Here is a 16,941-nt window from a genome sequence, read left to right as displayed (position 1 = left end):
AAACATGACAGACAACAGCAGTTATTTTGCAGGAAATGTATTTATAGAGAGAAGAGATCCAAAAGTATTGGATTTGACAAAGCTTTTTTTGGAATGTTCTCAATCAATCTGATAATTATTTCAAAGGGTGCTAAACTTCCATTTGAACACAAATCTAACAGTAAAGAGTAAACTCAAAGCTACAACTGCTTAAATTGCTTTTCCAACTGTTGAACTGATAATTTGCCGTTTCGTGCCTTCATGAATTTTTAATAGCTACTCTTCTCCTTCCTCCTCATCCTCATCAGGAACAGACTCGATGCCAACCTCCTCATAATCCTTCTCCAGAGCGGCCATGTCCTCTCTGGCCTCGGAGAACTCTCCCTCCTCCATACCCTCACCCACGTACCAGTGCACAAAGGCACGCTTGGCGTACATCAGGTCAAACTTGTGGTCAAGCCGAGCCCAGGCCTCTGCAATGGCAGTGGTGTTGCTCAGCATGCACACAGCCCTCTGCACCTTAGCCAGATCGCCACCAGGAACCACAGTTGGGGGCTGGTAGTTGATGCCCACCTTGAAGCCAGTGGGGCACCAGTCCACAAACTGGATGGTGCGTTTGGTTTTGATGGTGGCGATGGCAGCATTCACATCTTTGGGCACCACGTCACCACGGAACAGCAGGCAGCAAGCCATGTATTTGCCGTGGCGGGGGTCACATTTTACCATTTGATTGGCTGGCTCGAAGCAGGCGTTGGTGATCTCAGCCACTGAGAGCTGCTCATGATAAGCTTTCTCAGCAGAGATGACAGGGGCGTAGGTGGCCAGAGGGAAGTGGATACGAGGATATGGCACCAAGTTGGTCTGGAACTCAGTCAAATCAACATTGAGGGCACCATCAAAACGAAGGGAAGCGGTGATGGAGGACACAATCTGACCGATCAGCCTGTTCAGGTTGGTGTAGGTGGGGCGCTCAATGTCGAGGTTCCTACGGCAGATGTCATAGATGGCCTCGTTATCCACCATGAAGGCACAGTCAGAGTGCTCCAGGGTGGTGTGGGTGGTCAGGATGGAGTTGTAGGGCTCCACCACTGCAGTGGACACCTGGGGAGCTGGGTAGATGGAGAATTCCAGCTTGGACTTCTTTCCGTAGTCGACAGACAGACGCTCCATCAGCAGGGAGGTGAAGCCGGAGCCGGTGCCACCACCGAAGCTGTGGAAGACCAGGAAGCCCTGAAGACCAGTGCATTGGTCAGCCTGAGAACACAAAGGGAGGGGACAGGAGAAAAAAATGTGACGTTAGGTTCCTGAATTACATATTTTGAAGAGAAATTTAAACTACATACTCTAAATTAACCTACCAGTTTGCGGATCCTGTCCAGAACCAGGTCAATGATCTCTTTGCCGATGGTGTAGTGTCCACGGGCGTAGTTGTTGGCAGCATCCTCTTTGCCAGTGATCAGCTGCTCAGGGTGGAACAGCTGACGGTAGGTCCCAGTGCGCACCTCATCTGAGAAGACAATAACAAAATTCATTCATGATCTGAATACAATCAAAAACAAAACACAGTCAAAGATTTTCAACCACAACTTACCGATCACAGTGGGCTCCAGATCCACAAAAACTGCTCTGGGCACGTGCTTTCCAGCTCCAGTCTCACTGAAGAAGGTGTTGAAGGAGTCATCTCCTCCTCCAATGGTTTTGTCGCTGGGCATTTGTCCATCCGGCTGGATGCCATGCTCCAGGCAGTAGAGCTCCCAGCATGCATTGCCAATCTGCACACCGGCCTGACCAACGTGGATGGAGATGCACTCACGCTGTGGAAAGAAGCAGGGTTTATTTAGCTGTATACATTTACTTTTTAGATTCAAGTGAAGTGGGGAAAACAAAAGAATAAAAACAAGGTGCATACAAACTTGTGTTTTATATAAGTTTAATTTGATTTATCAAAAGCTTGTCTACGACATCTGGAACTAACAGAGAACTTCTTCTCTTCCTGGTGCATTGCGTTGCTTGCGTTCACCCCAACAACCGATGACGTCACTCCACATTAACAGTTAAAGTAAAGTTTGTGTCGTAGGGAATGAATTGCATAAAAATGCGCTGGCCCCGGCTAGCTGCCCATTAGTAACTCAGAAGTATCCATTACGGCCATCCATTATTAATGTGTTCCATCACGCTGACAGTGCACTTTATCCCATTTCACCACGGATAGAGTTTCTTGTGGGGGAGGGGAAATCAATACTGCTTATGAGCATTCAACTTCCAGAAACTTCAACGAATCATTGTTGCAATTAACCACCACGTCGACTCTCACAAAGGAGATGGTAGACGAAAGGATATAATACAACGGAGAGTAGAGGATATAACACAACGGAGTCCGTAAATTGGATTGATGCCGGCATTACATTCAGTCCACATTTCAATCCCCTGAAACCCTCTTTTTTTCAGTCAGCCTGCCACGTACTCAGCCAGTGCTTGCCAAAACACCACCATACACCAGCCCATGGGCAAAAAGTTATGATCAACACTAAAAATGCTCATTTAACACAGATAGTCTCATTTTGTAAGAATCAAGCTCCTAATCACATTTTACACTGATAGCCCCTCCCTCTTTTTCCTCCCTTAAAATCACAAGCCACATCTCCTCTTCAGATAAGACCTTTACAAAGAGCTTTGAAAGTAGTTCTTACCATTTTGCTGTGTTGAGGTTGTGAAGTAGCTCGACTGGAAGTCTTACAGTTCAATTTGTATGGGATCGATGTAAGAGATAATGGCGCACTAGAGGATGGATGTGGGTATTTATACACATCAAGCGCTGTGCTGGTTGTTTCCGTACCACTAGTGGTCACTTCTCTGTCAGTTAAATGTTCCTGCTTCCTATTGGCTGAGCCGCTGCGTCGACACAAGCTCCGCCTCCAGGCCCCACCCAAATGACTCTGGAACAAACTCCAAGAAAACATCATATGGGCCAGGATGAAAATCAAACCCAGCAAATCCTGTAGCATTTCCATCATGAAAGGTAGGCTCTCTGATGAGAGTTTCAGCATCAAGGGAGAAGCAATACCAACAGTGCAAGAGAAGCCCATCAAAAGCCTTGGAAGGTGGTACAATGCTGAACTCAAAGATAAGAAGCTCAGGAAGAACACGATCAAGGGCGTCAAGCAGATTGACAGCACTGCCCTGCCTGGAAAGCTGAAGCTCTGGCGCTTCCAATTCGCTTTACTGTCCTGACTTATGTGGCCAATTGCCATGTATGAGGTGAGTCTTTCACAGGCCAAACGGCTTGAAAGACTGGTCAACATTCAGGTGAGGAAGTGGCTTGGGCTGCCAAGCTGCCTGAGTAGCATTGGGCTGTATGGGATGGGAGCTTTGGCATTGCCCATTTCCAGTCTGGTCGAAGAATACAAGAGTGCTAAAACAAAAATGGGACGACACTCAGAATCTTGGGACCCTGTGGTAGGGGCAGTTGCACCAGCTCTGGCCACAGGGAGAAAATGGACTCCAGCTGCTGCAGTGGCTGATGCAAAATCTGCCCAACGGTATTGAGACACAACACATCCAACAAGGCAGAGGGGGCTTTGGCCTGGGAGGATCAAGAAAGACATGGCAAAAGGCTAAACCTGCAGAACGCCAACTCCTTGTGATAGAGGAGGTGCGCAAGCAAGAGGAAGCCAGTAGGTGAGCCATTTTCCAGGGCCAGCAAGACTGCTGGGTAAGATGGGATGATGTCAAGAGGACAAAGATCACCTGGACTGAGCTGTGGCGATTGGAGTCAAATGTGTTGAGCTTCATTATCAGAGCAACATATAATGTCCTGCCTGTATTGACCAGTGCAAGCAGACCATATTCTTTGTACGGGAGGGAGAGAAACAGACACCAAACTCTTGCCCTCCTGAGCTCAGACAATATACAGGGAGCCAGAGACTGGGAAATGTGTGTTGACTTGAGCCACATTCTCATATTTCCATCTGAGATTGCAGCAACCAATACGACCAGATTTGGTCTTCTGGTCAAAGTCCTGCCAGCGTGCCTTTCTCATAGAGCTCACTGTCCCCTGGGAAGATGCCATGGGGGAGGCCTTTGAACAGAAAAAGCTTCGTTATGCTGACCTCGTGGCTGAAGCTGCAGCAAGAGGTTGGAGGCTGAGGTGCGGCCAGTCAAAGTAGCCTGCAGAGGCTTCATAGGCCACTCTGTAGCAGGATGGTCTCTGCCCCATTTCTCTGCTGGCTCTCCCTCACAGCTGAAGGTGTGATTGGGGGGCGGTGCCTTGAGGGGGGCAGGGTGCATTTTACCTGCCAGCTCACAACTGCCCTGCTTTCCTCATTTCACGCTGCTACAGCGGTACTGCTTAGGCAGTATCAGGCTGCAGTGTGGTTTTGCATGGTAGCTTTTGGTTTGCCTTTAGAGTTTTGCACAATGAAAAAGGGTATGTTTGGCTGTTTTTTTTTTTATCCCCGACATTGCACAGCAGTATTTTATCTTGGTTCTACGCCCCTGCTGGTGTGCTTCCGCTTGGCTCAGCTGCTCTGTTGGACGAACTTCGAGTGACCCTCAAGTCCACAACAGGCCAGGGTCTGTTGTCCCGGGCCCAGGATTGGTGGGGGGCCCAGAATTAAAGGTGGGGGGACCCATCCAGCACCCCACCTCCCAGTCCGACACCACATGCAGGCACCACTTGGCACCCTCCCCAGTTCCAAAGTCCAAATGTGGGTGAGGAGTGGGCAGGGCTGGTATATGAGGATAGTACTTCTCTACATTTCATATGAAAAATGTACCATATTCACTATGTTGCATGATGTTTATCAATTATGTAATGTTAAAATAAAATCATCTTACATATTTTAAAATAACTCTTGTCACATTTTGAACTAATGACCAAATCTGTAGTATTTTTATCGAGATTATAACTGCTACATGCCATGAACACACTTAAATTGAACACAATTCTTCAATGTTTTAATTCAACTTTGCCATAGCACTGCCATGTTGAAACTGACAATGTCTGGTATCTTTTTCTTTGTTAGTGGGAAGACTGACATTGCATGCTGTTCACCAGTGTATTGTAATCTGGTGTGTAACGTGATACTGCAACTGTGAGTGAGTCTTTCAAATATGCATCAGTGAGGCATGTTCTGCATTTGTTCTTGATGAAGTTCATGTCAGAAAACGCTGATTCACAGAGATAGGTTAAACCAAACAGGCTGGCACCCTTCATGTCCACATTCATGAAAGGATTGGAAATGGCTCAAGCTGATCAAGGTCACAAAACCTATTCTCAAACTCTTGCCCAAGTCTGTTTATGACTTCACAGTACTTTTCTTCCCCTTTGTAAAATGTCTCAGATGCAGAAGCATTGTCTTTCAGCACCAACTGCACAGAGGGAAAGTGCAGCACTTTTTTTCCTCTGTGAATCCACAAAGAAAATGTTCATCTTAGCTTTAAATGCATTCAAAGCACTTATATTAACAACAGTATTATCTTTGCCTTGCAGCTTGCAGTTCAATGGTCTAGTTTCTCAGTAATGTCCATCAAAAGCAGTGAGACGTCTTCGCCTTTGGACTGCATGAACTCTTTGATTTCACCCAAAAGTGACAAAAAACAATGTAAAACTCATCCTCTGCTGAGCCATCGGATTTCTGTGTGTAGCAGCAGGTCATAATATTCAGCGACATCTCCTCCAATAGCACCTTGAAAATCCTGTGCTGTTTTGCTTTGGAGCGGATGTTGTTTATGATTTTCACAACAGGAGTTGTCACGTGCCCAAAGCCAGGGCCGGCTCTAGGCATAGGCGAACTAGCTGAACAGCAAAAAATTCAGCACTGAGTAAGATGCGCCAGAAGGCACAATATGACAAAAGGGTTATTTTTCATCCACACAAACCAGGGGATGGTGGATGGTCCTTCTGGATGATCTGGCTCAGAAGATGAACAAACTTGCTCCAGGTCATTTTGAAGCGCATGTCAAAAGACGGACATCTTGGTCTTACCTATATGATTACAGTTCTACTTCGTGTAGTGCTTAGCCCACCTACAGGCTTCGCTATTGGTACTCCCCTCTGGCGCCAGCCAGTCACTGAGACAGATTCAAAATCGATGCGCCAATCCCGTACGTGCGCAGGCACACTGCCACGCACCTTACCAAGGGGATATAATCAGCGTGCGGCAGAACCTCTTCCTTCTTCTTTCCTTCTTTCTCCTTGAGACTGATCTGAAGCTCCGTTCAAGACAAAGACAAGAAGACATGGACAAGCTGGCCCGGGAAGAGTCGCCATCCGGCGTCGGGCTGTTCTCCTGCCGCAGCTGCGGCACACTGCTCTAGGAAGGACAGCTGCTTCGCCTGCTTCAGGTAAGCAGCTAACTCTGTGTGTTCTTCGGCCTGCCCTCTTTTCCCGCTGAAAGAGGCTCAGTGCCGGACTGCCTTCTGGGGAGCCGTGTTTCCTGGTCCGCACCTGGGGAATCTGACCCGGTGGAGCGTCTCAACGACTGTCTTCACCGCAGTCTCCCCAGGGCACTCAACGTGCGAGACGAGGCTCCAGCGTCACGGAGGCCTCCTCCCGCTCGTTTTTCCTGACGTCCTGCACTGCCGCTGGCACCTCCACGTGACCAGGAGTGGCGGGCGCCCCCACCCCTCCGGCGACGTTGGTGGCCCTGCCGGCCACCGCTCGTTGCACTCATTGAGCGCTTGTTGAGCGTTGTGCTCAGCGCTGGGCCCCCCGCCTCCACGCCAGCCCTCCCTCCACAGTGGGTTCGCCGTGCTGCGCCCGTGGGAGCAGATCGCGGTGGCATACAGGGCCTACTCGCCATCACACCGGTCGGCCCTCTCGTGATGCACAAGAGGAGCCTCTCCGGTGATTTGCTGTCGGCTCATCTCCCTCCACGGCGGGTTCGCCGTGCTGCGCCCGCGGGAGCGGATCGCAGCAGAAAACCGAGCCCACTCACCATCACGCTGGTTGACCCTCTTGTGATGCACAAGAGCAGCGCCTCCGATGATTCGCGGTTGGCTCATAGTGCCTCCGCCTCCCCGAGGGAGCGCAAGGGGAGTCCTTGGGCACCGGGGTTATACCGGCTCACGTCCCTGCTGTTGAGCTTCCAGACACCGGCATCTTCGGCGTGGCCAGAGGCCCGAGGTGTCTTGGGACTGCACCGCCTTGACCGGCTTCAACGGTGACAAAGCGCTGGTGCACGGCCCCGAGGCGGCCTCCCACGCCATTTCTTAGGTCGCCCCATCCACAGCCCTTTCGCCAGGGGCCCCCCCCGTCTCCCGAGGCCAGGAGGGTGGGCGGTCCCTCTCCCTCCACCATGGTCGTGGTACAGCCACTGACGCTCCACTTCCAGACCTGGTGTGCGATGCTGGGTCCACTTTCACCCTGGCTGTCCAGGACGCTGAGATGCGGTTACGCCCTGCAGTTCACCTGTCGCCCGCCTCCTTTCAACGGGATCCTTCATACGCAGCTCGCATGCCCTTCGGGGGCAGCTGCTCTCAAAGAGGAGGTGTCCTCACTCTTATGCCGGGGCGCGATAACGGAGTTGAGTGCCGAGGAGGCGCACGCGGGCTTCTACTCCCCCTACTTCTTGGTCCCCAAGAAGAACGGTGGATTGAGATCCATTCTGGACCTGTGGGTCCTCAACACTCATGTGGCCACCAGGAGGTTCCGTATGCTAACGGTCAAACACCTCCTGGAGAGCATCCGTCTCGGGGATTGGATGACATCAGTCGATCTCACGGACGCCTACTTTCACATCCCCATTCTGAGGGGGCACAGGAGCTTCCTCAGATTCGCAGTGGGAGACTGGTGTTTTCATGCAACTGGTTCCTCTTCGGCTACTCCCTCGCTCCACGCACCTTCACCAAGTGCGTCGAGGCTGCGCTGGAGCCCCTCCGTCGTCGTGGTCTGAGGATCCTGAGCTACATTGACGACTGGCTGATACTAGCGCCCGCTTACCAGGAGGCAGTGGAGCACACGGCCCTGGTTCTGCACCACATTGAGTTCCTGGGGTTCGTGGTGAACCGGGACAAGGGCGCGTTCATCCCTGCTCAGCAGATGGCTTGAGTCTCTCTTCTGTCAACCTTGAGGTCCCTGATCGCGGTGCCCCTAGTCCGGGTCCACCTGGTCAGGACCGTCCTAGGACCGATGGCTGTGGCCTACCCCATGGTTTGCTTGGGCCTTCTGCACATGAGCAGTCTCTAATGGTGGTTCAGTCACCTCCGCCTCTCGGGGAAATGGGACAGACGCATGAAGGTCTCGATCCCGCCCCGGGGGGCATCAGGATCTCTTCCTCTGGCTAGATCCTGCTCTTCTCCTGCAAAGAGTTCCCATGGGCTGCATGTCGCATCATGTGGAGGTGTTAATGGATGCATCTCTTGCAGGTTGGGGAGATACCCTAGGCCACCTTGCGGTGGGCGGTGCCTGGGACTCCACACCCATTCACATCAATGTGCTGGAAATGACTGCGGTGCAGCGGGTCCTGCTCCATTTCCAAGCCAGGCTGCGGGGCAGCCACGTGCTGATCAGGTTGGACAACACCACGGTGGTGACGTACCTGAACAAGCAGGGGGGGACGAGATCTCCCCCCCTTCATCGCAAAGCGGCGAAGATCCTGCTGTGGGAGGAGTTGTGGGCGAACTGGCACCTGTCCTCTCTGAGAGCGCGACACGTGCCCGGGGCTCTCAAAGTCAGCATGGACAGAATGCCCCGGGGAGGCCAACCGGGGGGCCTGTCTCCCTGTGTGGCAGCCCGACTCTTCGGCCACCCGGTGGCAGACCTTTTCACCAGTGCAGAGAATGCACAGTGCCCACTCTGGTTCTCTCTCTGGTTGTCTAACGAACCCCTCTTGGGGTAGACACCTTCGCGCACAGGGTCTGGCCTCCGGGCTTCCTGTATGCGTTTCCTCCGATCCGCCTCTTGACCCCACCGCTGCGCAGGGTGAGGGTGCAGGGCCTCCACGTGATAGTGGTGGGCCCGGACACCCCGAGTGCCAGGTGGTTCCCAGACCTGGTTCAGTTGGCAGTTGAGGATCTGTGGTCGATTCCCGACAGACTTGATGCACTGTCACAGGCAGGGGGTGCCCTGAGGTCCTGCCCCGTCCTGGGCAGGAGACTTTTGGCTGCCATCCTGGCGGGCCATGATGGCTTTGGCCGTTTCTCAGCACGCAGTCACCCGCTGGTGAAGCAGTTTCTGTGTGGGGTGTGTTGACTGCGGCCACTCCCCAGACATGTGGTTTCCCCGTGGGACCTCCACACGGTGTTGGATGGTCTGAAAGAACCCCCCTTTGAGCCTTTGGAGCAGGCGGAGGATCGCTTTCTCTCTTTTGAGGCTGCCCTCCTGTTGGCGTTGGCATCCGCAAAGAGGGTTGGAGATCTCTGCGCCCTGTCGGTCCATCCCTCCTGCATGGTGTTCAGTCAGGATGGGGGACTGGTGCATCTCTGGCCTAACCTGGCTTTCATCCCAAGGTGATCACTTCGTACTTTCGGTCATGAGTGATCCGGATCAGGGCACTTGGCTCCTTGCCTCATCAGGGGATGACCCTCAGCTACGGTTGCTGTGTCTGGTCAGGGCTCTACGCTGCTATGTTGAGCACACAGCTGGATTTTGCACTACGGACCAGCTGTTTGTGCGGTTTGGAGCCAGGGGGTATGGAGCCCCGCTGTCCTCCCAGCATCTTGCCCACTGGGTTGGGGGCACTATTGCAGCTGCCTACGAGGCGCGGAATCGCCCGCCACTGACGGTGATTCACGCTCATTCTACGCGGAGTGTGGCCGCTTCCGTGGCTCTGTGCAGAGGTGTCACGGTGGGTGACATCTCCAGGCTGCCACTTGGGCCTCTGCGTCCACCTTTGTGCACAGACTCTGTGGCCATGTCAGTTTTTAGCGAGGACAGGAGTTCTGTCGCTTAACTGTGTTGGCTCTTGTCCAGATCTGTGGATCCAGGCCGTGTGTGACTCTACTGTCCGCCGTTGTGACTTCGTGTCTCGGCCAGCATTGTGTGCCATTGTTACGGTGCTTGGACACGTCTGCGGACGGTGCCTCGGTGCGAGGCTGCCGGCCGCCAGTGTCTTGGAGGTTTGGTGTGACTGTAATGGGCGTACAGCCTGCCTACTTCCTTCCGCGCCAATCCTGTCAGCATGCCAGCTGGTAGTACATTTATCTTCCTATGGCCTCCGCCTTGGTGTGTGCCAATAGCAAAACCTGTGGGTGGGCTAAGCACTAGGGCTGAACGATAAATCGATATCATATCGATATCGGGATATGAACATTCGGGACATTAGTTTCTCAAAATCAACGATATCAAGATTTCCCCTGCTTGCCCTGCGTGTAAGCTTGCCCATGCACAGGTAAGGCCAGCCAACCACAAACCTCGTTTACCGGTTAACAGCTGATGGCAGCCAATGAGAAACATCACAGGGAGGGGCAGGAGGGAGACAGAGAATTTGTGTTAATGTTGATGACTGGCAGTGAGTTCTTGTGAATGACACTGCAGTTTCTTTATCCTTTTGTGTTATGTTGTTTTTTAAAGACCAAAAGAGTGTTGTTCCAGCAGTTGCAGCAAATTTTATTTGTTATTTATTGTTAAATATTAGATTTCTACTTTATTTTTTCGTGAATTTATGTTAATGCTGATGACTGGCAGTGAGTTCTCATAAATTAACTGCATTTTTTCACATCCTTTTGTATTATGTTTTTATTTTTCTGAAAAATGCTTAACTTTCACTGAATCCATTGTAATATATAGTATCGATATCAAGATATCTGGCATAGATATCGAGATATGAAATTTTGCCCATATCGTTCAGCCCTACTAAGCGCTACACGAATTAGAATTAGTAGTTACTAAACGTAACTCCAGTTCTCCGAGTGTGTGCGTGCCCACCTACCTGCAGGCCCAGCTGACCTGCTTCCGTTTCTCCTGGCTGTTCAGAAGAAGGAAGGGGTTCTGCCAGTGGAGCCTCTGCTGGTTCCCACATCGAGTCCTCTCATGGTGCTGATGCATCCAAAGCCACTCCATCGGCCAGTGCAATATTGTGTAAAACTGCACAGGCCAAAATAAAGTCACACACCATTTTGGAGTTAAGCAGCAGCGTTTCCCCTGCTGTGTGTGTGTCTTTGGGCACTGTTAAAACTGTGCTCCCCTTTGTGGCAGGGAGGGCCAGCGGAGTTATTGAAAGTTAAAAATCCATTATTCCCACAAGATTTTGTGTGAGGGTGTTATTTTATTTTTGATTCTTTTACTTTTTAATTAATACTGAATATGTGCTGGGACCCCCGCATGTGGACACACATGTCCCCCCCGCCCCCCCGTCCCTTTTTGAGACTGAACGTTGGTAATTGTCCTCTTTGAGGTGGTGCCCTGGCATTATTAAACAAACTACAAGATTATTTAAAGTCCGTGTAAAGCAAAATCAGCCATTTTCTTCTAAACACCTTAAATAGGTCATAAATGTATTTCTTTACAACATATAAAAGTCATTCCTCCATTTATGATTTAATTTTGGAGGTAGACTTGAGATTTTTTTCAGCGCTTCTGTGTTCAGGATTTAATGGCCGTGTCAGAAATCAGGACCGCGTTACAGGGCCCTCATTGGCATAAACCCGCCCCGGATGCTGAAGCAATATAAATACATCTAGCGCATTAGCATCGGTGGTTTTCCCGCTCGCTTTCGAGTCTCGGGTAGCATCTCGTACGACAGTTTGCAGCTAGCTAACCAGTCAACCAGCCATGTCACCTTCACGTCGCTCGTGCATCGTTCCTGGGCGCCACAGTGTGCAGGGTAACGATGCCGTTAGCTAAATAAACCCACGCGGCCCACCTCGCGGGTTGACCTCGTCCCCAGGGGGCCTCCTCCCCGGGGGTCGCGGGGGTTTCTCCGCGGGGCGGTGTCCAACGCCGCCGCAGAAGGGGGGTCGGTTTCCCCAGCTGCGGACCCGCGGCTCTGGCGGGTTGACTCGGCGGGCGCCTAGCAGGTGGGTTAGAACAGGTGCCGACCAGGGGAATCCGACTGTTTAATTAAAACAAATAAATTACCATTCTGATGGAGACTGTGAGGAACGAGGCTGAGCACTCTCAGCATCTGACTCAGAGTCAGTTTCTGGCTCTGATGGCTCAAATTGGTAGGGCTGGGTCCGTCTGATGAGGCTGTTAGCGCTAGCTTCCATTGTCATTGTACATGTCACTGTCACAATTACACGGAGGCGGCTCCCCTCCCGCGTGTGGGCATGGTTCCAGCGCTTCTTGCTGACACGCCCCCAGCATTTCACAGCAGAGACAAGTGCTTGTTTTTCCATGATTTTGAGACATTATTTTAAATACTTAGCAATTTTTTCAATCATTCAAATTTGGCTCAGTGGTTAATGACACATGTTTATGCAGTGTGACAAACTCATAACACAAATTTATTTCTGCTTCACATGGACTTTAATGCATAATTCACAACTTCACTCAGCTCATTTTCTGTAATTTACCCGTTTCCAGTAATTGGTCATTTGTGACATTATTCATTAATAACACCTTGTTAATCAATGATTTAAAGGGCCTGTAACATGCTTTTTTTAGCTCGTCCAAACCCTATTATTGGCATTAACATGGTAATAGTTTATTTTTGGTGCTAAGGAAAAGTAATTTTGTGTTAAATAAAAGATTTTCGGAGGTTATTTCTGAAACCCGGAAGAGAAAACGCTCTGTTTCACTGAAAATCCCGCCTCTCCCCCTGTGGACTTCGACTGACAACGTACTTCAACCAATCGGAGCTACGTTAGCTTCTCTAAGGGTTAGCTTTAGCTCTTTAGCATTAGCTTCTCTACACGCAAAGACATGCAAAAACGTCTTTTCCTGTTAGAAACTCACCAAGCGCAGACCCTTCAGACTCTTGCTCTTGCTTGATTGTTGCTTTCAGAGGGGGCCTGCGGGGGGGAGGGTCTCCTCAGTGGAAAATGCGAATCAGCTGCGTGCTGGTCAGAGGGGAGCGGGGGTGTTGTCTGCGCAGGGGTGGGGTGGGAGAAGAGTGGTGGGGAGGAGTTCAACTTTTGTGACATACTCAGGTTTGAAGAGTTTCAAACGAGCTGTTTTCTACCCGAAGGGAGGGGCTGCTGTAAAGAGCAGCAGACTGAAAAAGATTACTCAGACATGCATGGAAGAAGGCAAATAACATTGTGGGGGTGGTTTTAAAGGGAAATCAACTTTGTGGCATGCTAAAAACCTTAAAAGAGTGGATTTTGCATGATATAGATCCTTTAATGGTTAAATAACTCTGTGATGTACTCATTCCCAAACATCTGATTTTCTGACATTAATGAATAACACTTTATTCGGATTAATTGATTTTGGGATAAATTTCTTCGTGCTTCACTTCAAACAGTTTATTACACCGTAATTCATTGTTAGTGATTTACAGTTAATGATCTGTAATTACTGGTAAATGGCAATTTACTAATAATTCGATAAATTACTTAATTACTTACAGTAATCTATTCTTTAGTAATTTATTACGAATTACCAAACGTAAACGCCAACACAGACAGTGGATGTTTAGTCAAACATTTTATTAAGACTTCTGTAAATTGTCTTTAATTTTGTTCAGTGTATTATTGATTTTCTCCAGCTTGGTCACTACTGCGGCCACTAAATGGCAGATTTATGTTTTCTTTGCAGGATCTCTGCAGTGATGCTGGCCGGTCTCGGACCAGCAGCACCGGGAACGGATGACACGCACCACCATCGGTGACCTGAGTCCAGGGTCCACCTTGTCCGGGGTCCTGTCCGGGGTCCTGCTCGGCATCGTTTCCGGTACTGGGTGTGTTTGTCTCGGTGGCACCGTCAACGCTGTGGCAAGGAGATCTGGCTGCGGTGCCGCTGATGTCTGGCTCTGAGACGTCATTAAACGAAACAATGAAAATCTGACCTGAATAACGTGTGTCAGACTCATTATTTGTAATATCATCAAGTTAAATTAACGGACCTATAATCTGTTCAAACCTCAGCCAGTTTCCGGTCGTCCACGGTGATGCTATTCACCGCTGCCGTGATCTTCCCCAGATAGCGTTTTCCTATGCTCCTTTAATTCCAGTTTTTATTCTTCCAAAGTACTCATGCTGATTTACATCAACCTCAGACCGGAAAGGATCGATTTCAAGCTCGGAAACGTTTCTTTTTTCTTTTTCTTTTTTTTGCCAAAATCGCTCCATGCGAGCCCCATTGTACGATGAGCTCACCGCTCAGATTTACACCCGTTTCAAAGATCGTTTGATAAATGAGGGCCGGACCGGAGATGACCGGAGAGTGTCTGGACTTGGGTGGGGCCTGGAGGCAGGGCTTGTGTTGATGCAGCGGCTCAGCTAATAGGAAACAGGAACATTTAACTGACAGAGAAGTAACCACTAGTGGTGCAGAAGCAACCGGCGCCACGCTTGACGTGTATAAATACCCACATCCATCCTCTAGTGCACCATCATCTCTTACATCAATCACATACTAATTGAATTGTAAGACTTCCAGTCGAGCTGCTTCAGACCTTTAGTGCAACCTCAACACAGCAAAATGGTAAGAACTATTTTCAAAACTCTTCGTAAAGGTCTTATCTGAGAAGGAGACGTGGTGTGTGATTTTAAGGGATGAAAAAGAGGGAGGGGCTGCTGGATTCTTACAAAATTAGACTTTACATGTTTGAAATGAGCATTTTTAGTGTTGATCATAACTTTTAGCCCATGGGCTGGTGTTCGGCAGTGTTTTGGCGTGCTCTGGCTTGGTACATGGCTGGCTGACCGAACAAAAGAGGGTTTCAGAGGATTGAAATGTGGACTGAATGAGTAATGCCGGCATCAGTCCAATTCCTGGACTCCGTTGTATTATATCCTCTTCTCTCCGATGTTTTATATCCTTTCCTCTACCCTCTCCTTTGTGAGAGTCGACGTGGTGGTTAATTGCAACTACGATACGTTGAAATGTTTGGAAGTTGGATGCTCGTAAGCAGTATTGATTTCACCCTCCACCCCAAGAAACTCTATCTGTGGTGAAATGGGATAAAGTGCACTGTCAGCGTGATGGAACACATTAATAATGGATGGCCGCAATGGATACTTCTGAGTTACTAATGGGCAGCTAGCCGGGGCCAGCGCATTTTTATGCAATTCATTCCCTACAATGACACCAAACTTTACTTTTAACGGTTAACTTGGAGTGACGTCATTGGTTGCTGGGGTGAAAGGGTGGTCATATAGCAACGCAGTGAACCAGGAAGAGAAGACGTTCTCCATTAGTGCCGGATGTCGTAGATACGCTTTTGATAAATGAAATTCGACTTTTTTAAAGCACAAGTTTTCTGTATGCATTTTGTTTTTATTCTCATGTTTTCTTTATTTCACTTGAATTTAAAAAGTAGATTATACAGCTAAATAAACCCTGCTTATTTCCACAGCGTGAGTGCATCTCCATCCACGTTGGTCAGGCCGGTGTGCAGATTGGCAATGCATGCTGGGAGTTGTATTGCCTGGAGCATGGCATCCAGCCGGACGGACAGATGCCTAGTGACAAAACCATTGGAGGAGGAGACGACTCCTTCAACACCTTCTTCAGTGAGACTGGAGCTGGAAAGCACGTGCCCAGAGCAGTTTTTGTAGATCTGGAGCCCACTGTGATCGGTAAGTTGTGGTTGAAAATCTTTGACTGTGTTTCCTTTTTTAATTGTATTCAAGTCATTAATGAATTCTGATAATGTCTCCTCAGATGAGGTGCGCACTGGGACCTACCGTCAGCTGTTCCACCCTGAGCAGCTGATCACTGGCAAAGAGGATGCTGCCAATAACTACGCCCGTGGACACTACACCATCGGCAAAGAGATCATTGACCTGGTTCTGGACAGGATCCGCAAACTGGTGTGCTAATTCAGAGTTCTGTAGTTTAAATTTCTCTTCAAAATATGTAATTCAGCAACCTAACGTTCCAAATTTTTCTTTTGTTCCCTCCCTGTGTGTTCTCAGACTGACCAGTGCACTGGTCTCCAGGGCTTCCTGGTTTTCCACAGCTTCGGTGGTGGCACCGGCTCCGGCTTCACCTCCCTGCTGATGGAGCGTCTGTCTGTCGACTACGGAAAGAAGTCCAAGCTGGAGTTCTCCATCTACCCAGCTCCCCAGGTGTCCACTGCTGTGGTGGAGCCCTACAACTCCATCCTGACCACCCACACCACCCTGGAGCACTCCGACTGTGCCTTCATGGTGGATAACGAGGCCATCTATGACATCTGCCGTAGGAACCTCGACATTGAGCGCCCCACCTACACCAACCTGAACAGGCTGATCGGTCAGATTGTGTCCTCCATCACCGCTTCCCTTCGTTTTGATGGTGCCCTCAATGTTGATCTGACTGAGTTCCAGACCAACTTGGTGCCATATCCTCGTATCCACTTCCCTCTGGCCACCTACGCCCCTGTCATCTCTGCTGAGAAAGCTTACCATGAGCAGCTCTCAGTGGCTGAGATCACCAACGCCTGCTTCGAGCCAGCCAATCAGATGGTGAAATGTGACCCCCGCCACGGCAAATACATGGCTTGCTGCCTGCTGTTCCGTGGTGACGTGGTGCCCAAAGATGTGAATGCCGCCATCGCCACCATCAAAACCAAACGCACCATCCAGTTTGTGGACTGGTGCCCCACTGGTTTCAAGGTGGGCATCAACTACCAGCCTCCCACTGTGGTTCCTGGTGGCGATCTGGCTAAGGTGCAGAGGGCTGTGTGCATGCTGAGCAACACCACTGCCATTGCAGAGGCCTGGGCTCGGCTTGACCACAAGTTTGACCTGATGTACGCCAAGCGTGCCTTTGTGCACTGGTACGTGGGTGAGGGTATGGAGGAGGGAGAGTTCTCCGAGGCCAGAGAGGACATGGCTGCTCTGGAGAAGGATTATGATGAAGTTGGTGTCGACACTGTTCCTGATGAGGATGAGGAGGAAAGAGAAGAGTTTTAAAATACATGAAGGCAC

General features: G+C 50.0%; 2 protein-coding genes across 4 annotated transcripts in view; one reads left to right on the top strand and one right to left on the bottom strand.

The window, feature by feature from the left end:
- Positions 1–16,941, top strand: part of LOC115407611 (tubulin alpha-1A chain-like) — a 27,093-nt gene extending 10,152 nt beyond the window's left edge. For all 3 annotated transcript variants that reach the window (XM_030118022.1, XM_030118024.1, XM_030118023.1), the window contains exons 2-6: positions 6,193–6,196; positions 14,487–14,509; positions 15,384–15,606; positions 15,692–15,840; positions 15,946–16,941. In XM_030118022.1, the coding sequence (XP_029973882.1) occupies positions 14,507–14,509; positions 15,384–15,606; positions 15,692–15,840; positions 15,946–16,926 (1,356 nt within the window). In that variant the 5' untranslated portion in view covers positions 6,193–6,196; positions 14,487–14,506 and the 3' untranslated portion in view covers positions 16,927–16,941. The remainder of the gene's footprint in view (positions 1–6,192; positions 6,197–14,486; positions 14,510–15,383; positions 15,607–15,691; positions 15,841–15,945) is intronic.
- LOC115407614 (tubulin alpha-1A chain-like) lies at positions 241–2,731 on the bottom strand. Its single transcript, XM_030118026.1, has 4 exons — positions 2,670–2,731; positions 1,571–1,793; positions 1,338–1,486; positions 241–1,233 (listed from the first exon to the last, which is right to left on the bottom strand). The coding sequence occupies exons 1-4, from the start codon at positions 2,670–2,672 to the stop codon at positions 256–258; spliced, it is 1,353 nt and encodes a 450-aa protein (XP_029973886.1). The 5' UTR covers positions 2,673–2,731; the 3' UTR covers positions 241–255.

Source organism: Salarias fasciatus, chromosome 20 (genome assembly GCF_902148845.1).
Source record: "Salarias fasciatus chromosome 20, fSalaFa1.1, whole genome shotgun sequence".
NCBI lineage: Eukaryota > Metazoa > Chordata > Actinopteri > Blenniiformes > Blenniidae > Salarias > Salarias fasciatus.
The sequence above is the reverse complement of the archived record's forward strand: the minus strand, read 5'-3'. Positions and strand labels throughout refer to the sequence as shown.